Below are 23227 nucleotides of genomic sequence, written 5' to 3'. Positions count from 1 at the left end.
AGTAAAACCTGGCCCAATTCATAAAGTAGAGAAGGATGTGGAATTAAGTAAGTAAAGCCATTTAGGGGTGAAGTGTAATTGGTTTTACACTTATGTTATTGATCTGGAGCTGAGCAAATGGTAGTGGATTCAGTCCAATTCTTCCCCTCTCCTATACAATTTAGGCCATCACAGAGGCTGTGTGTGTGTGTGTGTGTGTGTGTGTAGGCAAGCCGCCTTCTCAGGGTGGTATTGGGTGGTTGGGAGAGGAGGCAGAAGACATCAGGTGTGACCTTTGTGACTTATTTACAATCTCACAGCAAGTCATTTTCTAGGCTGCTGGCTGGTGAAGGATGGTGAGGGCAAGTGGCCAAACCTCAGCTTTCTTCAAGAGTGGGAACCTGTGTACTGAGCTTTGAAAGGGTGGCATTTTATTTTTTCGTTTGCAGGAATTTAAAAACCGTTCTAACCTTTTGTGGTTTCAGGTTTTTCACTGTGTGATCCATATGGAAGGTGGTAGAAAGCAGTTAGCACCCCCCCCCCCTCTGTGTGTGTGTGTGTGTGTGTGTGTGTGTGTGTGTGTGTGTGTGTGTGTGTATTAAATACCTGTCCTAGCCACTTGAACTACGGGGGAAGATATAGGGGGTGGCCAGTTTTTCTGGGGGTCCATTCCTACAGAAGAAGAAGAAAAGAGGAAATTGGAATACCATTCGGTGGTTTGGTGTGTGCTGTGTTTGCCTCTTAGGGGTTGTGATGGCTTTTGAGAGGTTTCTAACTTAAACTGCTTGAGATTGCTGAGCCAAGACATGATGTCATCTTTTAATTTTGTTTTCAGACCTTAACAGTTATCTACAGAGCAGTTGTAAGTCTGATCTTCTCAGGGCCCTCTGCCGCAGATCTTTACAGTTGTACCGGGAGATAAGGTTTATTCTCGACAGTGTTAAGGTGTAAAAGGAGCAAAACTCACCACCACATTTGCAGTCTCTGGGATAACTTTTTTCCTTGGTGATGCCTCGGGGGCAGAGGCTGATGGAGATGGAGCTAATTCTGGGGTTAAATGACAGCGGCGCTGACCCGCAGTCTGTGTGGCTGCGGGCGAGGTGGTGTTGGGGGTTAGACCTGCTGCGTTGGGGCTCCCGGGAGCTGTGCTTTCTCCGCGCGGGCCGAGCGGGTCCCCAAGCTTCGATGCGTGCGTGCGTGAGTGGAGACCCCTCCCTCTGAGGAAGAGGCATTCTCACTCGCCAGGCCGAGAGGCTAGGGAGGAGCGGGCTGATCTTTTCTTGCAATCGAATTACTGCTGTTCTCCGAATTACAGGCAGTCTGGAGTCAGTGAAATCTACATATTAACCGAGGGACACAACCCCTAAAGAAAGATAGAATGGGGCTAACGCGCTCACTAGTTTATCGTTTGCAGGGCTACTCAGAGCACAATAAAAAGCTTCAAATCTCTTTTCCAACCAGCCAGAGGAGCGCTTGATTCGTCTAGGACTTTTATTGCCCGCTTTTGAAATATTACCCTGGCTCTGAGCTACAAAGCCACAGATCCAGTCCCATTTGTCTGGTGAGGGCGCTGCCCCAAACCCGTGCTCTCTAGTCAGAGCTCCTGTGACAGGAACCCCGGGATTTAACACTCCAAGTGTCGAGTGTTCGAGGACCGCAGAACCTAAGTGTCTCCCAGGAAAGCCCGGAGTAACTTCTCAGCGCTCACCGGGTCTTTGCGCTGGGCGAGCAGGGTCCCTGCTTTGCGCAGGGACACGGCTGAAGGGTCTCCCGCGCATCCAGAGGGTGTCCGGTGCCTGGGAGAGGCCGTTTCTGTTCAATTCGAAAATAAATGGGCACCGTGTGGATTTTAAGAAATAACCCAGATTTCAAAAACTTCAAAACCGACTAAATCTGTGGGCACCAACAAACTAAGATTTCAGGAATCAATTCCACTTTAGAGTTCCTAACTTATTTGTTAAAAAAGAGAAAGCACAAGAAAACAGCAAAAACAGTTCTTACACTTTTCTTGTCTCCTAGGAAATAATTTATAAAAAAAATCAGCGTTTATTAAATCTTTTTAGTTGCCTTAAACCCCCTTTCTGGGATTAGTTTAAGAATAAATACATCAAGACTACTCTAAAACTATAGATTTTTTTCTCTTGCCAGATCTCTGAATCTCCTCCCCCTCAACAAACAAACAACACGATTCTTCCAGCAGTCTCACACTCTTTCAACAAGGATTTCCTCATAAAATAGCATGGGTCAGAATTTTAAAAATATTTTTTGGGAGTGTTAGGAAACCCTATATAGAGCATTGCAGCTTTTTATGTTTTCTGAGTTTTTATAGAACTGAAAGGACCTTTTAAAGAAATAACTCTTGGGCTGTAATTCCTTCTGTTATTGCTTCTGGAGATAGAAAATAGATCCTGTTTGTTTAAATTTGGATTGTGTAATGAAAATGTAAAATAGGCAATTAAATACTTGTGGATGAGGGAATTAAAGACAAACACTGAGTGAAAGTAACATTAAGCAGACTATTCACCAATTATTGTACCAGAGATTCTCCCAAGAACTGAGTCTGGTTGAAAGAAAGAATCAGCAGTAGAGATGCTACTCCTTCCCTTATTCCACTTTTTTTAAGTAGATTTATTATAACCATCTCAGAGAAGCCAGTGATCTTTTCCATTTCAGCTAATGTCTGAATGTCCAAAGGTTGCTTGTTTCTCTGGGTACAAAATTTAAAGAGTTTAGGGGAGAGTGCTTTTGTGTGTGTGTGTTTTTAAATAAGTTTCATTATTTTGAACTCACTTTAGAAGTCTGGGTCTAATTTGCACTGGTTATGGATTATGTCTATATGTCCTCCTCTTCAAAATATGGACAGCTTGAGTAAAAAGAAGCTGTGGCATTTTGCTTTCATTTCGTTTTGATACTTGCTTGTAACAGTCATTAAGGGACTTCAAACCAGAAAGCTATTTAAAAAAAATTATTCCAAGATTAAATTTTAATTCTTTCATTTATCATATTGATTTAGTGAAAAATTATCTTTATACATTTATTATGAATGTATGGGATAACAGTTTAATCACCTTTGCTTATTGGATCAAGATACTATTGTAATCAAGAATTTAAAATCTATTACAATGTTTTACTTCAAATACTAGGTTTTAAATGGTTAATTATAAGTACAGTTGAAAGACTATTATAGTGCTTTGAATTAATTACATATAGTATTATCTATCGTATGCTTTGATACTGTCTTTTTATCAGTGTGAGTTAGGAGACAAAGTAGTTAAATAAAAAGAAAGTAAAACATACATACATCTCTTCAGTTGAAATATGGATGTTTACAGTCATACCTACTTTAAAATTTTTTATGGTATCCTTTATATATCTCAAAGCAAGATTTGAACTTCTGAATATAAAATTAACTTAAAGTTGCACAGTGGTTCATGAACAGTATGAATGGGGCTATTATAAAATCAAACCAGTAAGGACAAGTTGGAATTTTGTACTAGAGAGAATTAGAAAGCAGAATAATTTACAAGTTTACTAAATTTAAAAAAAAAAAGAGGCCTTGTGGAAATGCTATATGAAGCCATGAAAGTCTTATTCCTTGGTTACTATATTTTAAAATAGTGGATGAATCTATTTTTGCCACTTCTTCCTTTATTTAAAGAAATATTTCTGGGTGGTAATACCAAGGCAGAAAGCAAGAACACACAAAACCACACAGCAGATTATCCTTTCTTTTTGAAGGTGGCTGGTAGAATGGGTGGGGCAGGTAGGAAGGAGGAGCGTTTGATTTGGAATCTTGGCTAGAAGAAGGGATTTATTTTTTCCTTTAAAACATTAAATATTGCACATACCTGAAAATGGATTACACTGGGAAAAACAGGACCTTGCCAGAGACATTAGCTCATATTGATATAATATTGTGAATGACCCGTTCATACAGGAGCTTACAAAATACTATAAAATGATAGTAACACACGCGTAAAAGCTCTGTGCTTGCTTTTATATGAGAGAATTTGTTTTATGGGGCACCATAGTTTATTAAAACTTGTGAGCTTCTCTCTGGTTTAATGATGCCAAACATCCAAATAGCATTTGCTGTGCTAAGCATAAGTAGAGCATACAAATTTTATTAGCTAAGTGGTGTGCAGATTTGTCCAACTTAGTATTTGAAACATATTTCAACTGTTATGCTTTGGATTGATAAATAACTGTAACAAATTGTGCAGATATTAACACTTATGGGTAGAAACAATCATTGTCCTATTTGTCTTCACAAAAAATGATTCTTTCCTATAATTTGTATCCTGTTTCTTATATTTCATGGTTTAGATGTTGAAACATTTGTGGCAGACACACTGAGAGGGGAAAATTTATCCAAGAAAGCAAAGGAAAAGAGAGAATCCCTTATTAAGAAGATAAAAGATGTAAAGTCTACGTAAGTCACTTTCTTGCTGTTTATTATTTCTTACTTAGAAGCAACTTTGTAGTTAACATTTTAATAAAGAATTATAACAGAATTACTTTTTTATGTCCTAATTTAATTGGTGTTAAATGTTTTAAAGGACAAAGTATATGTCCTCTATAATAGTTTTTAAAAACGGACACGCTTATCATATTATCCTTTTTTGTGAAGGTTCTTGATTATATTTTTTTTCTAAGCATTCTAGCAAAATCCATCTGTTTATTTTGATTATTTGAGGATGTATGTGGTTTAAATAATAGGACAAAGGTAGATTGAGAATTTTAATATAAATACCTGTAGATATGAAAATGAATAAATGTATATCATGGATACTAAAGATTTTGATTCTACTACCGTATCTTAGGTCTTTAAAAATACTTTTATTATAAATCCATAAGCCTTTTGGAATTGTTATTTCAGGATAGGAAGTACTTTTTTCTCTAAATGTGTATTTATGATATAGATTTTAAAATAGGTGTGAATTATTGCCAATGAATAGACCTTGTTTTGATTTGTCAACCCCTCATCTTAGAATATAATATTCTTGCTTTATTTTCCAGCTATCTTCAGGACTTCCAAGACAAAGGTAAATTCTCAAGTTTGTCCACCTTGAAATTTTTTATCCTTGTAGAGATGTTCAATAGGGTAATGTAAAACATACTGAAATTTGATAGTTGGGATCAAAATTTAAATTTCCAGATTGTATACTTAGACTTTCAAGATGAGAGTGCTAGCTCCCCCTGCTGAGAAAAAAATTAAGAAGCATATCCCGAATCTACTCGGCACTGTCTCCTGATGCAGAAATCTCGTGTGTTTAACATTGTTAGGTGTTTTAATGTTTTTTCACACTGTGACAGAAGTTTGTTGAGAAAAGTATACGCTTGCAGCTACAGATGGAATAATTCGGTAAAGCAGAGGCGAGATACCAAACTAACACCATTTAACACAGCTGAGATGATTTTATAGCTGTGGTGGGGTCAGGAGGGCCTGTGGCTGGCTGCTCATAGGTAACGTTTTTCAAGAGTCATTGTCTTAAAACAGTATCAATTTTTGTTTGAAAACATGAGTGAAATCTCTCTCAATGGCTGGTTTTTATTACTGTGATTCTTTTGATATGAATAAATGTATGCTATAGAAATTTTCAGAGGAGTTCAATTTAATTTTTTCAAAATATGTGAGAGTGCTGGTAACCTGATTGACTTCCTTTAGATTTGGGGGATGGTTGTTTAGCGTATGGAAAACCAAATCGAGAAGGGCATAGGAAGTTCCTACTATTTCATGTCTTCAGTTCTATGAGGGAAACTGGGTATGGCCCTTACTTCCAGGATGCTAATTCAAAGGTCATGACCTGAAGCCTGTGGATGCTGGTATGAGGGTCACAACATAAGGTCAGCTAACCTATGTGGAGTTAGGATCTGGGTTTGGGGAAAAACAGTATGGCATCTTCTAACTGGGGTTAGCAGTTCCACAGAGTAATTCATGTCTCTGCCAACTGATAAGTGAGAGAGTAATGACAGTTTCAATAAACCAAGTACTTAACTTCACTTAATAGTTTCTTTTCGCATTAAATCATCAAGATCATTGTGATTTGAGGGAATGAGATTTTTTTTCCATATGGAAATTTTTAGCACTATTAAATAAAGAGAAGAGCAGGAAACTCTTCTTCCCCACAAATACCCACTTCTTTGTACTTGACAACTAATCCTGAACGGTGGGTTTAATCATACTGCATTTTGCTTAGTTGAATATGGAAATAATGAATTTATGCATTCTTACTGTAACTTCTATACAATGCTCTGTTTATAGAGGAATACTAGATTATAGGTTCTGTCTTAAAAGACATACTCTGTTCCAGTGATTATTTATCAAGCTCTTGTTGTGACTTAATTACTTGTACATTAAAAAATTGTAAGCTAAGAAAGCGTGATAATGAAGTCATTGTATAATTGTATATGATTCAATAATAGGGTAGGAACTTTGCCTTTGGTATTTTGGTTTAGGACTCGTTCAGACATGTAGATATTAAAATTATATTGCTGAGGTACAGTCTTTTTCTCTAAAGAGAATGCAAATTTGTAGTATTTGATAGAAAGCGAAAAATGAGCCTGGAATAAGAGTTCAAATACAACAGAATTCAGAGATTCCCCATCACCATCTTTCTCTGAACAAGTCATTTGTAGTTCAATGCTCCAGTATTGAGTTAACTAATCACCAAGAGTCCCTGCTTAAAAGTAAGCCTATGGATAAATTAGATGTATACCTTGGAGAAATATGAGAAGCTGAGTAATTTTACACCATTATACCCTCAAAGTATATTCAGATTTCTTCTAAAAAGAATTATTCCTGTAGTTAGGAGTAGCAAAGTTAGTACAGACTTCATAGTTACAAAGTGATTATTCAAGATACATATTTTTTTTTAAATGGGAAATTAGTAAGTATCAGACCTCTACATTGAGTAAATTCATCTAAGTATGTTTTGAATAGTGCTGCTTTTCTTTTTCTTCTTACATTTTCTCTTTGGGGTTTTGGGTTGTCTTCATCCAAGCAGACCTGGGCAGAATTCCTTTTGGCTGTTTTCCTGCTCTTTCTCTCTTTTTCTCCCTTCTCTCTCACTCTCTCTCAGGTCAATATGGGGTCACAATGAAGTAAACAGAGGATGTTTTCCTCCTTTTTACTTTTATATTCCTATTTCACCTATTTTATCTTTTTAAAATGGCAGTTAAATACCATTTTAATATCATTAATGGAAGAGAAAAGGACCAGGTGAACAATTCTTAAATAAAATGAATTAATTCAGTTATTCATTTCTAATTAGTGAATTATTAGTTTGTCTAATATACATGGATGTTTATCATCCTTCCTTACTCCCTCCATATCTCTTCCCTCCCCTTACACTATAGGTACTACCCCCTTATCCTGAGATTTAACAATATAGAATTTATAGTTTGATGTTTTTCAATTCTTAAAACTAGTTGAATTGATACAGTTGTTGAAACACTGAGCTGCATAGATCTTAGAGGATTTTTAAAAAGTATTTCCTTTTTTTTTTTTGGCAAGAATAATTTGAACTTGTAGAAATATTTTATTACAGTGGCTCCTAGATATTGAAGCTTGTTCATTAAGTTAATTTTCTATTTGCTGTTTATATTCATTTTCAGCTGTTGTCTGAAAACTGCCCTTTTCATTTCTTTAATTTATTAAGGATTCTTGATTATATCTCCTTCTGTACTCAAGTTTAGATTCTCCATTGAGGTCTGATAAATTGTGACTTTCGAATAAATTACCAGGGGCGCGTGGGTGGCTCAGTTGGTTAAGCCCTGCCTTCGGCTCAGGTCATGATCCTGGAGTCCCAGGATCGAGTCCCGCATCGGGCTCCCTGCTCAGCGGGGAGTCTGCTTCTCCCTCTGACCCTCCCCCCTCTCGTGCTCTCTCTCTCACTTTCTCTCTCTCTCTTTCAAATAAATAAATAAAATCTTAAAAAAATTTATTAAAAAAAGAATAAATTATCAGTTGATTTTCTAAACTCCTCAGTTTTACTTGTATATAAGAAAGATTTGAATCTAAGCAACTAGAACCCATCTTGCTTAGTCTAGTCCCTGTTACTTATTTGAAATTTTGCTTATTCTATCTAGAATAGAGCACACCTTTTTTAAAAAAAATTTTAATTAATTAATTTATTTGAGAGAGTGAGAGAGAGCGCACACTTGCATGAGAGAGGGGGAGGGGTAGAGGGAGAGGGGGACGGAATCTTTTTTTTTTTTTTGAAGATTTTATTTGTGGGGGTGGGTGTGGGACAGAGGGAGAGAGAGAATCTCAGGCAGACTCCACGCTGAGCATGAAGTGCAACTTAGGGCTCGATCTCATGACCCTGAGATCATGACCTGAGCTAAAATTAAGAGTCAGACGTTTAACAGATTGAGCTACCAAGGTGCCCCAGAGAGAGCTCCTTATATCCTTGAAATATTGTACATGATGGAGTAATTATCCCTAGTTTCCTCTTCTTGGTTGCAATATAGCCTAATAGTATAGAGTGTACTCCTGAATTAGGCTTCATGCACTAAAATTATGCTATTTTTAGAATTATTTTAGAATAGAATTAGGATTATTTTAGAATTTGTTCCTGTCATATGACATGGTCATAAGTCCCTTAAATGTGACCTGAAGTAATTATTTTTCTTTAATATTTTATTTATTTGAGAGAGAGGGAGAGAGAGCGAGAGATAGAGCACGAGCAGGGGAGAGAGGGAGAAGCAGGCCCCGTGCTGAGCAGGGAGCCCGATGTGGGGCTCAATCCCAGGACCCTGGGATCATCACCTGAGCTGAAGGCAGATGCTTAACCAACCGAGCCATCCAGGTGCCCCAAAGTAATTATTTTTCTAATGAAAATATATTACTAATTGAGTAAAGACTGTTACTAAGTATAAGACAGAATTTTCTAATATACATTAGGTATATGATAAAAAAGTTTTACTTGTATCTTGCCCGCATATTAGTCTTTTTTTTTACTCCAGTGTAATTTAGATATTAATATCTTTATAGAATGATTAAGATAATGTGAAGATACCTATGCATGACACATATGTCTACTGACATTCAATAAATATTATATTAATGTGTATTCTCAGATTCAACTTCATTTATCAAGAGAATTTAAGTAAATCTTGATTTAAGTAAATCTTGATTTATAATTCAGTTTTCAAATACTTTTTGAGGAAATTACAAATTATTGAAAGAAGGACATATTAACAGACAAATATTTCAAGAGAATATTTTCAAATTTGCAAAATATTGGTGTCTGTAGCTTAAATATGTGAATATACTGTTTTCAGTTCCCTTTAGATGCCATAGCTAAAAAGCTCTCGTTTTCGGGGCACCTGGGTTAAGCATCTGCCTTCGGCTCGAGTCATGATCTCAGGGTCCTGGGATCGAGTCCTGCATCGGGCTCCCTGCTCAGCGGGGAGTCTACTTCTCCCTCTCCCTCTGTGCTCTCTCTCTCTCAAATAAATAAAATCTTGAAAAAAAAAAAGCTCTCATTTTCTTCTGTAAAATATTTTTCCTCTAATTAAAAAAATTATGTAATCGATTTTCTCCTTGAGACTTCATTGATATTGTTAAATATGCATAGATTTACTTAGCAATTTCCTTTGACCTCATTTGTGTTACTAAGTTTATTAATGGACTAACGTGCTTTTTTTAAATATCCGGAGGTATTAGGTAAGGTAAGGTTAGGTAAGAAGGGATTCATTTTAGTTTGCTCTGATGGAATCCTTAAGAACACAGAGAAGTCAAAAGTTTGGATGATGTTTAATTTCCTTTCCTTTATCCTTTTAAATATAGTGCGTGTTTGGTTGGAAACCAATCCCACCAATGAAGGCTGAGCAAATAACTTGAGCTCCCTCCCTGCCCCCCCGCCCATCTCCGGCCTTATACAAATGTGTTACGTATGTCTGAAATGATGGGGCCTACAGTAGTAGAAGTATATTTCAGAGGTCGTGCTTGAGAAATGATATCCTTATGTTAAAGCTCCGCCTCATATACGCTTGCTATTAAGCTCTCCGATTGCAGAGGAGTTATGAACAGAATCTCCTTGTGGTGACCTAAATCTTTCAAAGCCTTAAGAATGAAACCACAGATTCCCTTAAGAAATGACACCTTAAATGCTTAACGCTGTCAATTTGGTTGTATGTTATTACTTGAGACATTAATTTGGACAAGTGAACGGAGTAGAGAATTAGAAATTAATTTGTTTTCACTCAAGTCCTTTTTCTCCTCAAGTTTGCCTTTCATGCTGTAAAGGGGGAATGACTGTCACCTAAGTTTTAGGTATATTATTTAATTTAACGTTTACCCAGTTGTGTTTCAGGTAGGACTTGTTTGATAAAACAAGCAGTAAATTGGTTCAATCACCTTCTGCGGTGGTAGAGATCATGACTATTCAGCTGCTGGTGGGCTCCATCTCTAGGCATTTAGGAAAGTGTTAACTGATGATGAACAATATAATGAGGAAGGGATAATAGTGATTTGAACTCAACTATTATAAACTTAAAAATGTTTATCAGAGAAATATGCTGCTGTGGTAAGACTCAGCTTTGATTTTTGCCATGATATTTAAGTTGCCACTGAAATTATAGGAAGGGAAGTCTTGGATCATTGTCTTTTAGACTGTTAACTTTGTATCGTTAATTAAACTTTTAAAAGTTGTGGGATAAATCAGATGGTTTTCTAGGGAAACAAGAAACAGTATTAATGAGCAACAGCCCCATAATTATCCTTGTGAGTACATAACAGGGACACATTCATGTCTTTTCTTTGCGCAATAACTTTTACAAAGAAGTATTTTTAAACTGATCATTAATTTTATGACCACAGAAATGAGATGCAAAATTTATGCTGTTGTCATTGGCACAGGCTCAAGGCACCACTGACATTATGTGTGATTGTAATAGAATGGCTGCCAACTAATGATTCTGTAGACATTTCATTTGAGCATCCTTTTCTTTTAGATGTCTGATTAGGCTGTAATGCTTTCAATTATGTCTGTAAATTGTATTGGATACGTTTACCTGATGCCCATTGTTGCTTTGGAGTTCAGTTTTCTATTATATAAACACAAGTTGAACATTTACCTTTTAATTTATAGAAGTCTTTGCAGGTATAGCTGCAAATTCTCCGCCCCTGGGGAGGAAAAAAAAAAAAGCTTTGCACTACTCAACAGCGACCCCTGTGTTCAGTTTAAGGTCCTTATAATACAGCTCTTCATTGGGTTGGAAAAAAGTAATTGGGAAGGAGGAAAAGGGATGGATCACCCCTGGAACAGCAGTAAAATGAAGAAGATCATCTTGAAAAATGATGTGTCCTTTCAATTTAATGCGGGTTGAAAAGCGAATAACCCTATATAGATACCACAGAGATTAAAAAAAAATTTTTTTTTTAAATTTCTGGGTTAATTCAAGGGAGCTTAAAAAAGGAGAGAAAAGGGGGTAGGGGAAGAAAAGAAGCCAGTAGCAGTATTTAATTTGTTTTGTTTTGGATAAATATAAATTATCACATTACTTATAAAAAAACATTTGAAATGAGCTGCAGTTCTTAGAATGGTAAGCTGAAGACAATTTTATTTTAGTAAATAATACAAAAAGTTTTTTTTAACACAGAAACCACAGAAGTCTTCAACATGTTAGTAACCAATTTGTGGAAAATATTCTTAACTCATTAAATATTATTTTATAGCTTTAATAATGATCTTTTTGCTGTGTGCATACATATATAAATATAGATCAGTGTGTGCATGTGTGTATGTGTATATACGTGGATATACACATAAAAACATATAATGGATATTATCAAAAGATAACAAATCCTGATTTTCTAAACTTTTTAACTTTTAATTTTTTTCCATGTAGAGTTAAATAGATTTAAGCCTGAGCATCTGAATCTTTTTCAAAATCATTTCCATGTGTTCGTTGGTTTTACTCTTGTGTTTTCATATTCATAATAGTGTAATATGCTAAGTGCTAAGTTGGGGCAGTATATTTGAGGTATCCTGATACTTTTTTTTTTCACAGCAAGATTTATTTTATAGTTCACGTTATGAAATATCCTTTGCAAATTCATACCTTAGCAATTCTTACTTTATTGACAATATAAGGATACTCTAGCAACTAAGAGCAATTGAGAATTTTGTGATCTTTACTACTATATATTCCATGAGCTGTCATTCCATGCCTGAACATATTTTTACTAGCACTTTATGAGGTTCTCTCTTACCTCATATTTAAAATCAGAACATACTTTCCATAAGAGAAGTATTGTAAGGGATCACGGAATGTTCCGAAAAGTACTTTGAACATTTTAGTCTTCTTCTTCTTCTTTTTTAAGACTTTACTTATTTATTTGAAAAAGGGAGCATGAGCGGGATGAAGGGTAGAGGGAGAAGCCGACTACCTGCTGAGCAAGGAGCCTGATGCAGGGCTCAGTCCCAGGACCCTGGGATCATGACCTGAGCGGAAGGCAGATGCTGAAGCGACTGAGCCACCCAGGCGCCCTACTTTGAACATTTTAAAAGAAAAAGAAATTAAGATCTAAGGAATGAATAGTATTTACATGTGGTCCTTGGAATTTTATTTGGGGAAGAAACATCCCTATATGGTGCACATGGTGGTGGATTCATCAGGGGCAGTAAGATAGTCCTCTGTCTTCTGCTCTTACTGCCTTGATGGGAGATAGCCCTATCTTTTTCAGAATAAGGATGATGGATGCTGATGAAATGCCAAAATTATAAAGAAATAGAGATGAATATTGATTTATTCTTATTACTTTCATGGTGTTTTCTTTTTCTTTTAAGATTTTATTTGTTTATTTGACAGAGAGAGACACAGCGAGAGAGGGAACACAAGCAGGGGAAGTGGGAGAGGGAGAAGCAGGCTTCCCGCCGAGCAGGGAGCCTGATGCGGGGCTCGATGTGGGGCTCGATGTGGGGCTCGATGCGGGGCTCGATGCGGGGCTCGATCCGAGGACCCTGGGATCATGACCTGAGCCAAAGGCAGACGCTTAACGACTGAGCCACTCAAGCGCCCCGCTTTCATGGTGTTTTCAAAGGGGCTATTTCCTCTACCAAAAATATGTTGAGAAATAGGGTGTCACCTATTAAATGGATTTTAGAGGTTACAGATATTTTTTTGGAGAGACTGGTAGCTTTAATCTCGATCTGCTCCACAACCATGGTCTTAAAGTAATACTGTAGGTTCTTTAGGATTCCCATGGAGGTTTTCATTGTGCTTTTTGGGAATCCTTGAGGTAGCTGGTTTTCTCTTGAATTAACAGATAATTGCTACAGTATAAAGCATGTAGTTTTTTGAATTTTATTGAATTTTCTTTGGATGTGGTTGAATATGGTTGAAAAATGAGTGCTTATATGTAACCAAGCTAGCAAATACCTGATTCACTCTTTTTTTTTTTTTAATTATTCTAAATGGGTATGTGGAAAAAACCCAAACCACAAGATTTTATTGTGGGGATTCAATGACTTCAAACGAACCAACCAACCAACCTAGGATTTGGAAATCATGAAAAACTGGCTAGAAGATTAAAAAAAAATGGTAATATATTACTGAATGAAAATTGAAGGTGTCAAGTTGTAAATCACTTTGAACTTAAAAGGGTTATATGAGTTTTAAAGTAGTTTTTCCCATAAAGGATTCCTGCTCTTGAAAATGCAACTGAGTATTTTTAATCTACTCTAATGTAACCCTGTGATTTTTCATGAAAACATAAAATGTGCATATGGCTTTGATTTATCAATTTCTCATCATAAATTTTCAAATAATTGAGTACGTAAATGGAATTAACTTGAATTATTTTCTCTGTTGTGCTTTCCAATTTTTTGTGTGTTATTTGTTATCATTATTTTGGTTCTGTTTCTTTTTTTGTTTGTTTTGGATACACACTCTGTTTTACCCTGCTTCTACTTTTTTTGTATTCATCTTTGTAGAGACCATCATAATTTTGGAACTTGTATCCTTTTGTATCAGAAATAAGCAGTTGTCCACTGACTTCCAGAAACTCTTACTTTATTTAAGTTACAGTAGATATACATTAAAATAGGACCTGTTTTTACTCTGTTTTTCCATGACAGTGACTAGGTTTAATAGTAAAATTTACCTCTCTTGACAAAGTAACATTTTTAAAAGATAACTAATCTATAAAAGGCTTTTCTGTGATTCTTCTATAGGTGATGCAGAAGATGGGGAAGAATATGATGACCCTTTTGCTGGTCCTCCAGATACTATGTCATTAGCCTCAGAAAGATATGATAAAGATGATGAAGCCCACTCTGAAGGTATGTGATATTTTGCCATCAAATATACCTCTAGATATTCCAACACAAGACAATGCAGTGCATAGAGGTGGTGGTCTTGTCAGAAAGCAGTAAATGCGGAGGCTTCAGTTAACTTACCTTTACCAGAACATTTTAAGGAACAGAAGAGCTCTCTCTAGTGGTTTTCTTAAGTATGTAGTTTCTTCTTTTTCTAGGAAATTTCTTGACTAGAATTTTTAAGAGAGTGTTTACATCATTGTATGAATATTATTAGTTAGTTTGTTGGTTAATTTAATATTATCAGATTCTTACTTAATTTTATTGTGCTGCTAAATGGCTTCTTGTATTATTTATTTTATAAATAATGAAAAAGATTTTTGATCTTTTTTTTGAAAACTTCATATAAAATGAGTTCATAAAATATTAAATTAATCATTCTTACATTGCCTTCTCACATTAAGACAGGTTTTCATCAGATGCTTCTTTTAATACACATTCTCATTTTCCTGATTGTCACCTAAAGATACCCCACATTATACAGTAGTATTATAATGTTTTGTATTAATTGAATGGGTAATAAAGTCGATTATCTCTTTGTAATTTTTAAAAACTCGCCAAAGTTATGAAACTTGCTTTTAGTGTAGCGTGTGCTTTCTCTGTTATAGCCAGTTGAGTGCATCTGCATTCTAGAGACCTTATAAGGGTGATAGATAGTTATAAATTAAGAATGTGTATCGATAAATTAGCCATGCATATTAATTCGTGGCACTCAAAGTTTCACAGAGACACAGAAATGAATAATGCCTTCTGCCACTGTATGATGATCAAACTGTGCAGTTCCATCTCTAAATACAATTGCTGAATGAAAATATGCTTCCTGCAACAGAGCACTCCACATTTTATGTTACCCAGATTATTCCCTTTGGAAACATAAATTGCTTTTATGAGGTATAAAATTATGTCTATTGCAGAACAGGGATAAGTCAAGTACATGCATAAGTGATAAACATTCTAACCACTGATTCAGAACAACACAATCTTTTTTTTTATATTCAGAACTTTGTACAATATGTAGCAATAATAATCATATCCATTTTATGTTGAATTTTACATTTTGGCAAACATTTAATTTCTATTTTTAAAGGAAGAGATTTCTTTCTCTCATATTCCCTATTTTTTAAAAAGATGCACATTTCTCTTCAGTTACACTTCTTATCTGAAACAGAGCATTACCTTTCCTAATCTGGTCTTCAAAAGCATTTCTACTAGAAAATGTTTTATAATTGATAAATAATATTTTCAGGCAAAACAGTGAATTATTGTTTGAGTTGAGCTGTTTTTCAGACACATTACAATGATTTGTTTTGCTTCTCTGTTAAGTGTTGGTAGATAGAAATGAGTATGTGGGTATACATATACACAGACAGAATATTTATACTCAGGAGAATATACATGCACACACACAAAATGTTCATAGAGTATATATGCTCTGAGTTTTAAAAAGATAGCATAAATAATTTGAATTACAAGGGAGCAGTATTTACATTCTTTAAAAAATTGTAACCTAAGAAATCCAACAATTAAATACCTATGAGAGCCAGTGTTTTGTTAGAAAAAGTGAATTGTTATTAAATTATAATGCATTTACATAATTATCATATTTTCTTTATTATGAGTAAATAATTTATCATGTTTGTTTTCATAACCAAATATATAGGAAATACATTAATAGCATGAAAAAGATTTATTGTTAAAAGATTACATTATCAGTATTTGAATATTATTTAATAACATATTTATGTATAGCATTAAGTTTTTTGTTAAATATAGGTGCATTTTCATTAGTGTTGGTGTAAGCAATTCTTAAGCAGATTGAAAATTTAAGTTTTAGTATTACTCATTTTGGGTATATAAAATAATACCATATATGATAGTTTTACATTTTCTTCTAAGAATATTATAAATTAATTTTAAAACTACCAATTGGATTTTTAATTTCCACTCTGAAAGTCATCTAGTCATATCAATCTCTCTCCCTTCAACATAGATTTGGTATGTGGTCTCTTTCCCTTGCTGAATAAATTTTCCTTCATTATGGGACCTCAGTCTAATGATATATTAATTATAAAAGGATAATGCATTTAACAATAAGTATAACTAAATTAGCACAGGTCACCAAAAGGCCTTTTGTCAAATCAGATTGTTGTTTTGTCCTTTTGACTTTTACCTTATGGTAGGCACTAACAAAGTATCTGAGCCTTGATGGATTATAAACTCTAAACATGATATGTATTTTTCATAATGCTAATGTAATTTTCAAGGTACTGAAAAGGTCAAACCTGCACATCTTTGTGTGCATTCTAAGTCTGTCTTTTCCTTTAATATTTCTTTTTCTCTGTTCCTCTGGTTCAAAAGTTCACTCAGTTCCCAAATGGCTACCTAATTTTCCAGTTATTCCCTCAAGCCATATGTGTTTTGGTTTCTTTATGGTTTATTAGGTACTGTAGGAAAGTAGCATAAGTTATATCTTCTAATGAAATTCAAGCACACTTCAGTGATGCTTCGACTTGATTGCTGGTAGCAATTAAATCACAGCCAAGGAGAATAATGCATAATCTCACAAGGTCCAGACACCCTATAGAAATTGAAAGGGGATGAAAACAGAAAACAAAAACAAAGTCTTCAAACCCTGCCAGACACACTGTTTCCAGCCTGCCTTTTTTTTTTTTTTATTGGCCAACTGCCTGATTGATAGCAAAATCATAACTTGCTGCATGCTAACAGGCAGAGTTCACTTGTAGGTTATTGTGAGCTGATAAAGGGTTAGATGGAGTTTTGATTTTCGCATTGGGCCTTGGTACACCAGATTAATGGAATTTCAATGAGAGACTAGAGTAGCCACAGCTTTGTCAGAGAAACAGATGGAGATTCTATAGTCATGTCTACTCATTAATACTAGTTGCCTGAAAGGTGTGCTGCTTCTCTATACAAAAGAGTTGATATAATTGATTTTTGAGTGGTGCATTGAAAAAAAGTACCTTATTGATGACTAGAATTGTAACATAGATGGTGACAGATTTTTGTATAGCTTGTAGCATAAAAAATACTGTAGTTTGTAATTTTTTCTTCTCTCTCTTTGGAAGCACTTTTTATTTTTATTTTTTGAGGGGAAATACATTTTAAGACAATAGCAAAAAAGGAGAGAGTGACATGCTCAATTAGCTTTTAAGAAAAACAGTAAGAGCCTGTATTTTATTTATGCATGATTGCATGACTGCTGTTAGTTTCATTTTGATGTGGTAATATTTATAAAAACCCATACTTACTAGAAATTTCCTTTTATTAACTTTGTGCCTTATGTTTTTCTGGGAAAAATAAAACAAATCATAATGGTTTCCAAACTAGATCGCTGTTAGAAGTTTTATTGTATTGTGTGGCTGGATATATGGAAGTGTTAGTATAAATGATGCATGTCAGCAATCAGATAAAATTAGAGAAAATGGAACGCAAAACCTTAAAGAAGAATATCCCTTATTGTACATATGTTAGAATGCTTGCTTGGGCACTAAGGTGGGAGATGCAGGGTAGCCTTTAGACACTATATAATGACTTGGGTTTCCATTTTTCTATTCTGAAATCATTTTTCATTCATTTTCGTCATTTGTGAAAGAAGGCTTCTAACCACGTAGCATTGTGGGAAGTCCCTGAGGTAAGGTGAACGGATTCGATGAGCTAGAAGACATATATCGGCTCTACCCGTCGATGATAGGTCGAAGAATCCCAGTGGACATTTGTTACAAATCTGATTCAGTCCTAAACCATAATCACTTTGTGGATAAGAATCTGGAACCTCTAGGGTGTGAATATAGGAAGACTAAAATGAAGCTAAAGATATAAAACAGTCATTTATTGTCCTGGTATCTTCCTTTTATTTTTATTATTTTTTTTTAAGATTTTATTTATTTGAGAGAGAGAGAATGAGAGATAGAAAGCACGAGAGGGAAAAGGGTCAGAGGGAGAAGCAGACTCCCTGCTGAGCAGGGAGCCCGATGTGGGACTCAATCCCGGGACTCCAGGATCATGACCTGAGCCGAAGGCAGTCGCTTAACCAACTGAGCCACCCAGGCGCCCTGTCCTGGTATCTTCCTAACTGAAAATTCCCAAGTATAGGTTACTGAAAACTGTAGGCATTGCAAGGACATAGGTTTATATGAAAAAAAATCTTGGTTTAGGCATGGAACTATTTTTTTTAAAGCTTGGGGATTAAGGAAAAGGGCTAAGCTGTCTTGATCATAATATATAAGAGTAAATAATGATTTTTTTTTCTTTTTTGGTGTAATTTTCTTTAAGAAAATCTAGTGTATGAAAATTTGGATTCATAAAACATATAAATCACTTATTCCAAAGGATTGCTTTAAAAAAGATTATCTCTGGGATGCCTATAAATAATGAGCTCTCACAATGCATCTAAAACAAGCTTAGATATAAATCCATCGAAGCGTGCACACATACATTTAATGTGTAAATTTCTACACATTGCATACCAAACTTTTGAGGAAGATACCTTTTTGTGTAAAATTAGGTTTAGCACTTATCTGTTCTTGTAAAAGCCACGGAAGAGATGCTTTACTTTTCTCTGGGTTCCAGTAGAATATGAAACAGTGTTTAGAACCAGGGGAAAAAAGATTGTTTAATAACTTACCATTTAGGGTAAGGGTTTTTCTACCATAGTATCATGTGATTTTTGATACTTAAACTCATATTTTTAAATTTTATTCTGAGAATTTAGACTAGTTTGCAATTTGCACATATCTTTGTGTACATAACATACATTAGTGTTGCACTTGAGGTTTTTTTTTTTTGTACCTTTCTGTTCCTTCAGTATACCAGTTGTTACCTTGTGTGTGTTATAACAATATAAGAAAGGTGATTACTTTAGTCCTTCTGTAATGTATATAGCAAGTTTCAAGTATTTTGGTAGAAGTGAGGGGTTATAGTTTGAGGAAATAATAAAAAGTAGAAAACATTTTTAACATTCAAGATAATATATTGTGTGATTGGAAATATAAAGTACACAGATGTGAAATATTTTTATGATACAAAGATATATATGAGTAAATAAAAACACATAATTATTGAGAATCACCTAAGCTTTATGCCATTGAATGGGAACATACATCAAAATAAAACAGTGAGGACCAATAAGACTATAACAAAGTGGACTAGAATGATCAGAAAGGTAGTAATCCTCAGCATTATGAAAATAATGCATCTTTAATACAGTAAATTAGCAGTTGTTTACACAGTCTTTGAGGAAGGGTGCAAGATACCCTGACAGGGCAATGGGGAATTCAAAGATGACTAAGACGAAGTTCCTGTTTTCAAGAGACATGTAATCTAGATGGAAGGAGAAAACAATCACCTAAAATAAGGTGGTAATTAGCAATCTAAGTTTCTAGTAAGGCAGATTCCAAAAATAGTAACTAGTATGTGTTACGCTGTTCAGTTGGTTTGGTCTGTACCTAGGCAAAAAAAAGAAAAAAAAAAAACCAAACTGGTTTCATTGGTTTTCCTCAGTAATTTGTTGACTGAAGTCAGTCATATGTTTTGGCATTATATTGAATTAACCAAAGCATAAACTTTGTGTCTATATTCTGAGAGGTTGTGGAGTAAATTGTGGAGAGGAGGGTTATTTAAGTGAGTTTCGCATGGTTCCTGAAGTTTTCTGGAGAGAAAGTGGGAAAAGGTGCTAAAAAGAACATTTGGAGCAGAAGTCCAAAAACCGGTTTTTATCAGTAACTGCATATTTATAGGGGCAATGCCTTAACCCAAAGGAGTTTGGGCCCCACTCACAGACCTTCAGGTGTCAGCACCAGGCCGTGGTAAAGAAGTTTTTGGCTCTTGCAGAACACCGTATCTCATAAGACTTAGGCACATAACTGGCTTTTCTTCCTTGCTGTCTGAGTTTGGAGAAGTTGCAGCATATGACTTCCTGTTTCCAGTTGTTTTTCCTGTTTGTAACTCAAGCTAAAGGATGAATTTAGAGTTTAGAAATCTAAAAGCAAAGGTTCTTCAAGACAGTGGCCTGGCAGGAGTACCCAGATGGCTTAGTTGGTAGAGCATATGACTCTTGATCTTGGGGTTGTAAGTTTGAGCCCCACATTGGGTATAGAGATACCTTAAAAATAAAATCTTAAAAGAAAAAGACAATGGGCTGATCAGTTTGATTTCAGAGGAAGGCATGCCAGCCTGCTCAGGATTCTAGAGGAAGCCTCCTGCCTCTTCCTTCCTTCCTTAGAGGTGACTGTGCTGCTGGTCGGGGTAGCATCTTTAAGGAAGGAATACATTAATATTTATTGAGAAATTAATCTGGCTCTGAACTAGATTCTTTCATGCATATTTTCCTTTAATCGGCTCAGAATGACCCTGTGTGGAAGACATTTTCCCTATTTTCTTGTGGAAATGGAGACTCAGTAAGGTTTTGGTCTCTTGACCAGAACATCCAACTCAAATGCCTTAAATGCTGCATGCTTTTGAGGACAGACCCAGTGGTTTTAGCTGCTTTGATTATAGTTCTTTAATGAGTGTCCCTTTTCACCATCCTGTAATTCTGTTTGTAGATTTCTGAGGCTCCTTTGGGGAAACTAGCACTTTCCTTGGTGTCCTCCTGGGCTCTGGTGTCCTCTACTATGACTTCCTCACTTTAGTCTCATCTGCCTTCCACTTGCTAGGAATTACTCAAAATTTTTGATCCACGGAAGATACTCTTTCTTCATTACCAATGTTATTAAGGTTTTATTCTTTAAAAACAAACAAAGAATTTCAGAGGGAACTTTTAGGAGGAAAGGTTGGTGCTATCTATGTTCCTTTTCTAAAAATATCAAGAGGGTGCTTTGTCCTAAAACATTTTCACAATTGATCTGCTGAAATCATTCCTTGGGGAAGAAGTATGCTCCCTGGCTACAGGTCAAAGATAGTCCAGAAAGTGTCAGCAAATCTTAGATATTCAATTAGAGTGAGTGCTAGCTTTCTAGAAGAACTATAAGCAGTGGAAAAGAACTGTCCCTTTTCCTAAAAAAATTATAGTCTAATTGTGGGTACAATACATCCATATCTAATATTTGGAAACTTTATCAACTTTGTTCAAATACAGAAATGTGTGGCATTGACATTAAATACCCTAGGAGGTCAGAAAAGGAAGAAACGATTGCAGACTGGTCTCAATGAACGTTTTATGGAAAAAATTGGAGTTTGAACCAGAACTTAACAAGGATAGGTAAAGTTTTAATTAGTAAAGAATGGAGGGGAGCATGCTTTTCAGATAAGCCGAGGAAGTGGAGACAATAGGAAATGGGGTTGGAACTGAGTGTCGTTTGAGGAATTGTGCAAAGGCCGACATGGCTTAGAGAGATTGAAGAGGATTGGGAGATGTGGATGGACAAGGGGAGCACGGAACAAGCATTGGCTCTTGCCTCAGGTCCCAATTTGGCCACTAACCAAGTTACTCTGGCTAAGGCACTACCTTTGTGAATTTGTTTCTATTTCTTCACAGAGAATTCCATTATTTTAGGCAAGGGAGAACTTAATTATTGAGGACTTTAAATGGTTGTCATAAGGAGTTGGATCAGTAAGCAAAATGAGTATCCATTTTAGGCTTTTTGAGCAAGGGAATGTTAACGATGAAAAGTATTCTAGAAGCATTTAGCTAGTGGTGGGATATAGATGGGTTGAAGGGGACAAAAACCTTGGTCTGTGAGGTAAGGGACCATTCCATTAAGCCAGATGTGAATTGAACAGAGACTAGATGAGGATAGTGAAACTGGAAAGGAAAAGATGCATCTGAGGGAGAATGGACAGGACAAGGTAAGTGGAGTTGTGTAGAATTTTAAAAAGAGAAGCTAAAGAAAATGACAAAATTCTAAATTGGATGACTAGAAGAATCGACTGAGATATGAACATTGAGAGAAGAACAGGTCAGGAGGAAGTTGCAAATGTTGATGAGTTTGGGTCTGAACAGTTGAGTTCATGATGACAGTGAACATCCAGTCCGCCTGGTAATTATCCAGATATATGGATATAGAGCTTAAGTGAGCCTTATTTTGCCTTTCTTTTTCCAGTTTCATTCTTTTGGGGGCAGATATGGGATGAGATATACTCCAGTCACCCTAAAAATGAAGCACAGTGGTTGAGAACAGCTTCTGTGATCATATTGTCTGGGTTAAAATACTGGCTCATTATTCATCTTTGTGACCTCCAGCAAAGTTGTTTGACCTATCTGAGTTTCCTCATCTAAGAAACTGAGGATAGTAACACCACCCATGTCCTATGGTTGTTATGAGGATTAAGTAGGATAAACATACACAGAGCTTAGAACACTTCCTGGCCCATAGTAAGGACATGTTAAATCAAGGTATTATTGCTGTCCAGCCTATTTATCTAAGGATTGCCTTAGATAAATGTTTCTTTCTGTGTTTGACACAGCTATGTACCTGAGGTGTTGTCTATCTTTTGTACTGTTTAACTCATATGTTTCACTGGATTTTGTAGGATTTGCAGTTGGAAGTTTTAGAGATTCATAGTAGATCATTTTTTTGAATTGATTACTCCATGTTGAAAACAGTTACTAGTTCAGTTTTTTATAATAAATGAATAATGCCTTTTCTAGGAACCATTCTACCTCTCTGTGCCTTAACTTTTCTCTGTTGAGCAAATAATGAGAATATGAGAATAAAGAAATATTACACTTGGGAAAATTTTGTGGCTAAGCATCATGAGCCCATGGAAGGAGTCACTCATTTTGTACATGAACTCAATAGTCAGTGACTAAAAAACTTGCAAACTTTTGAGAATATTTGAATGAATTTGAACTATATTGGAAGATTCATAAAGCTATACCTGGAAAAAAACAGTGGGGAAAAAAGTGGCCTGAAATTATTATGAAACAAGGGTACTAATCAGTGTCTCATTATTCTCAT

General features: G+C 35.5%; 1 protein-coding gene across 2 annotated transcripts in view; it reads left to right on the top strand.

Moving 5' to 3' along the window:
- The window catches only part of SKAP2 (src kinase associated phosphoprotein 2), a 170776-nt gene that overhangs the window by 5425 nt on the left and 142124 nt on the right, over positions 1 to 23227 (top strand). For both annotated transcript variants that reach the window (XM_027573528.1, XM_027573527.1), the window contains 3 exons: positions 4306 to 4411; positions 4999 to 5024; positions 14166 to 14273. In XM_027573528.1, the coding sequence (XP_027429329.1) occupies positions 4306 to 4411; positions 4999 to 5024; positions 14166 to 14273 (240 nt within the window). Of the gene's footprint in view, positions 1 to 4305; positions 4412 to 4998; positions 5025 to 14165; positions 14274 to 23227 lie in introns of those variants that run through there.

This window comes from Zalophus californianus, chromosome 12, assembly GCF_009762305.2.
Source record: "Zalophus californianus isolate mZalCal1 chromosome 12, mZalCal1.pri.v2, whole genome shotgun sequence".
Taxonomy (NCBI): domain Eukaryota; kingdom Metazoa; phylum Chordata; class Mammalia; order Carnivora; family Otariidae; genus Zalophus; species Zalophus californianus.
This window is presented reverse-complemented; position numbering and strand designations above follow the sequence as displayed.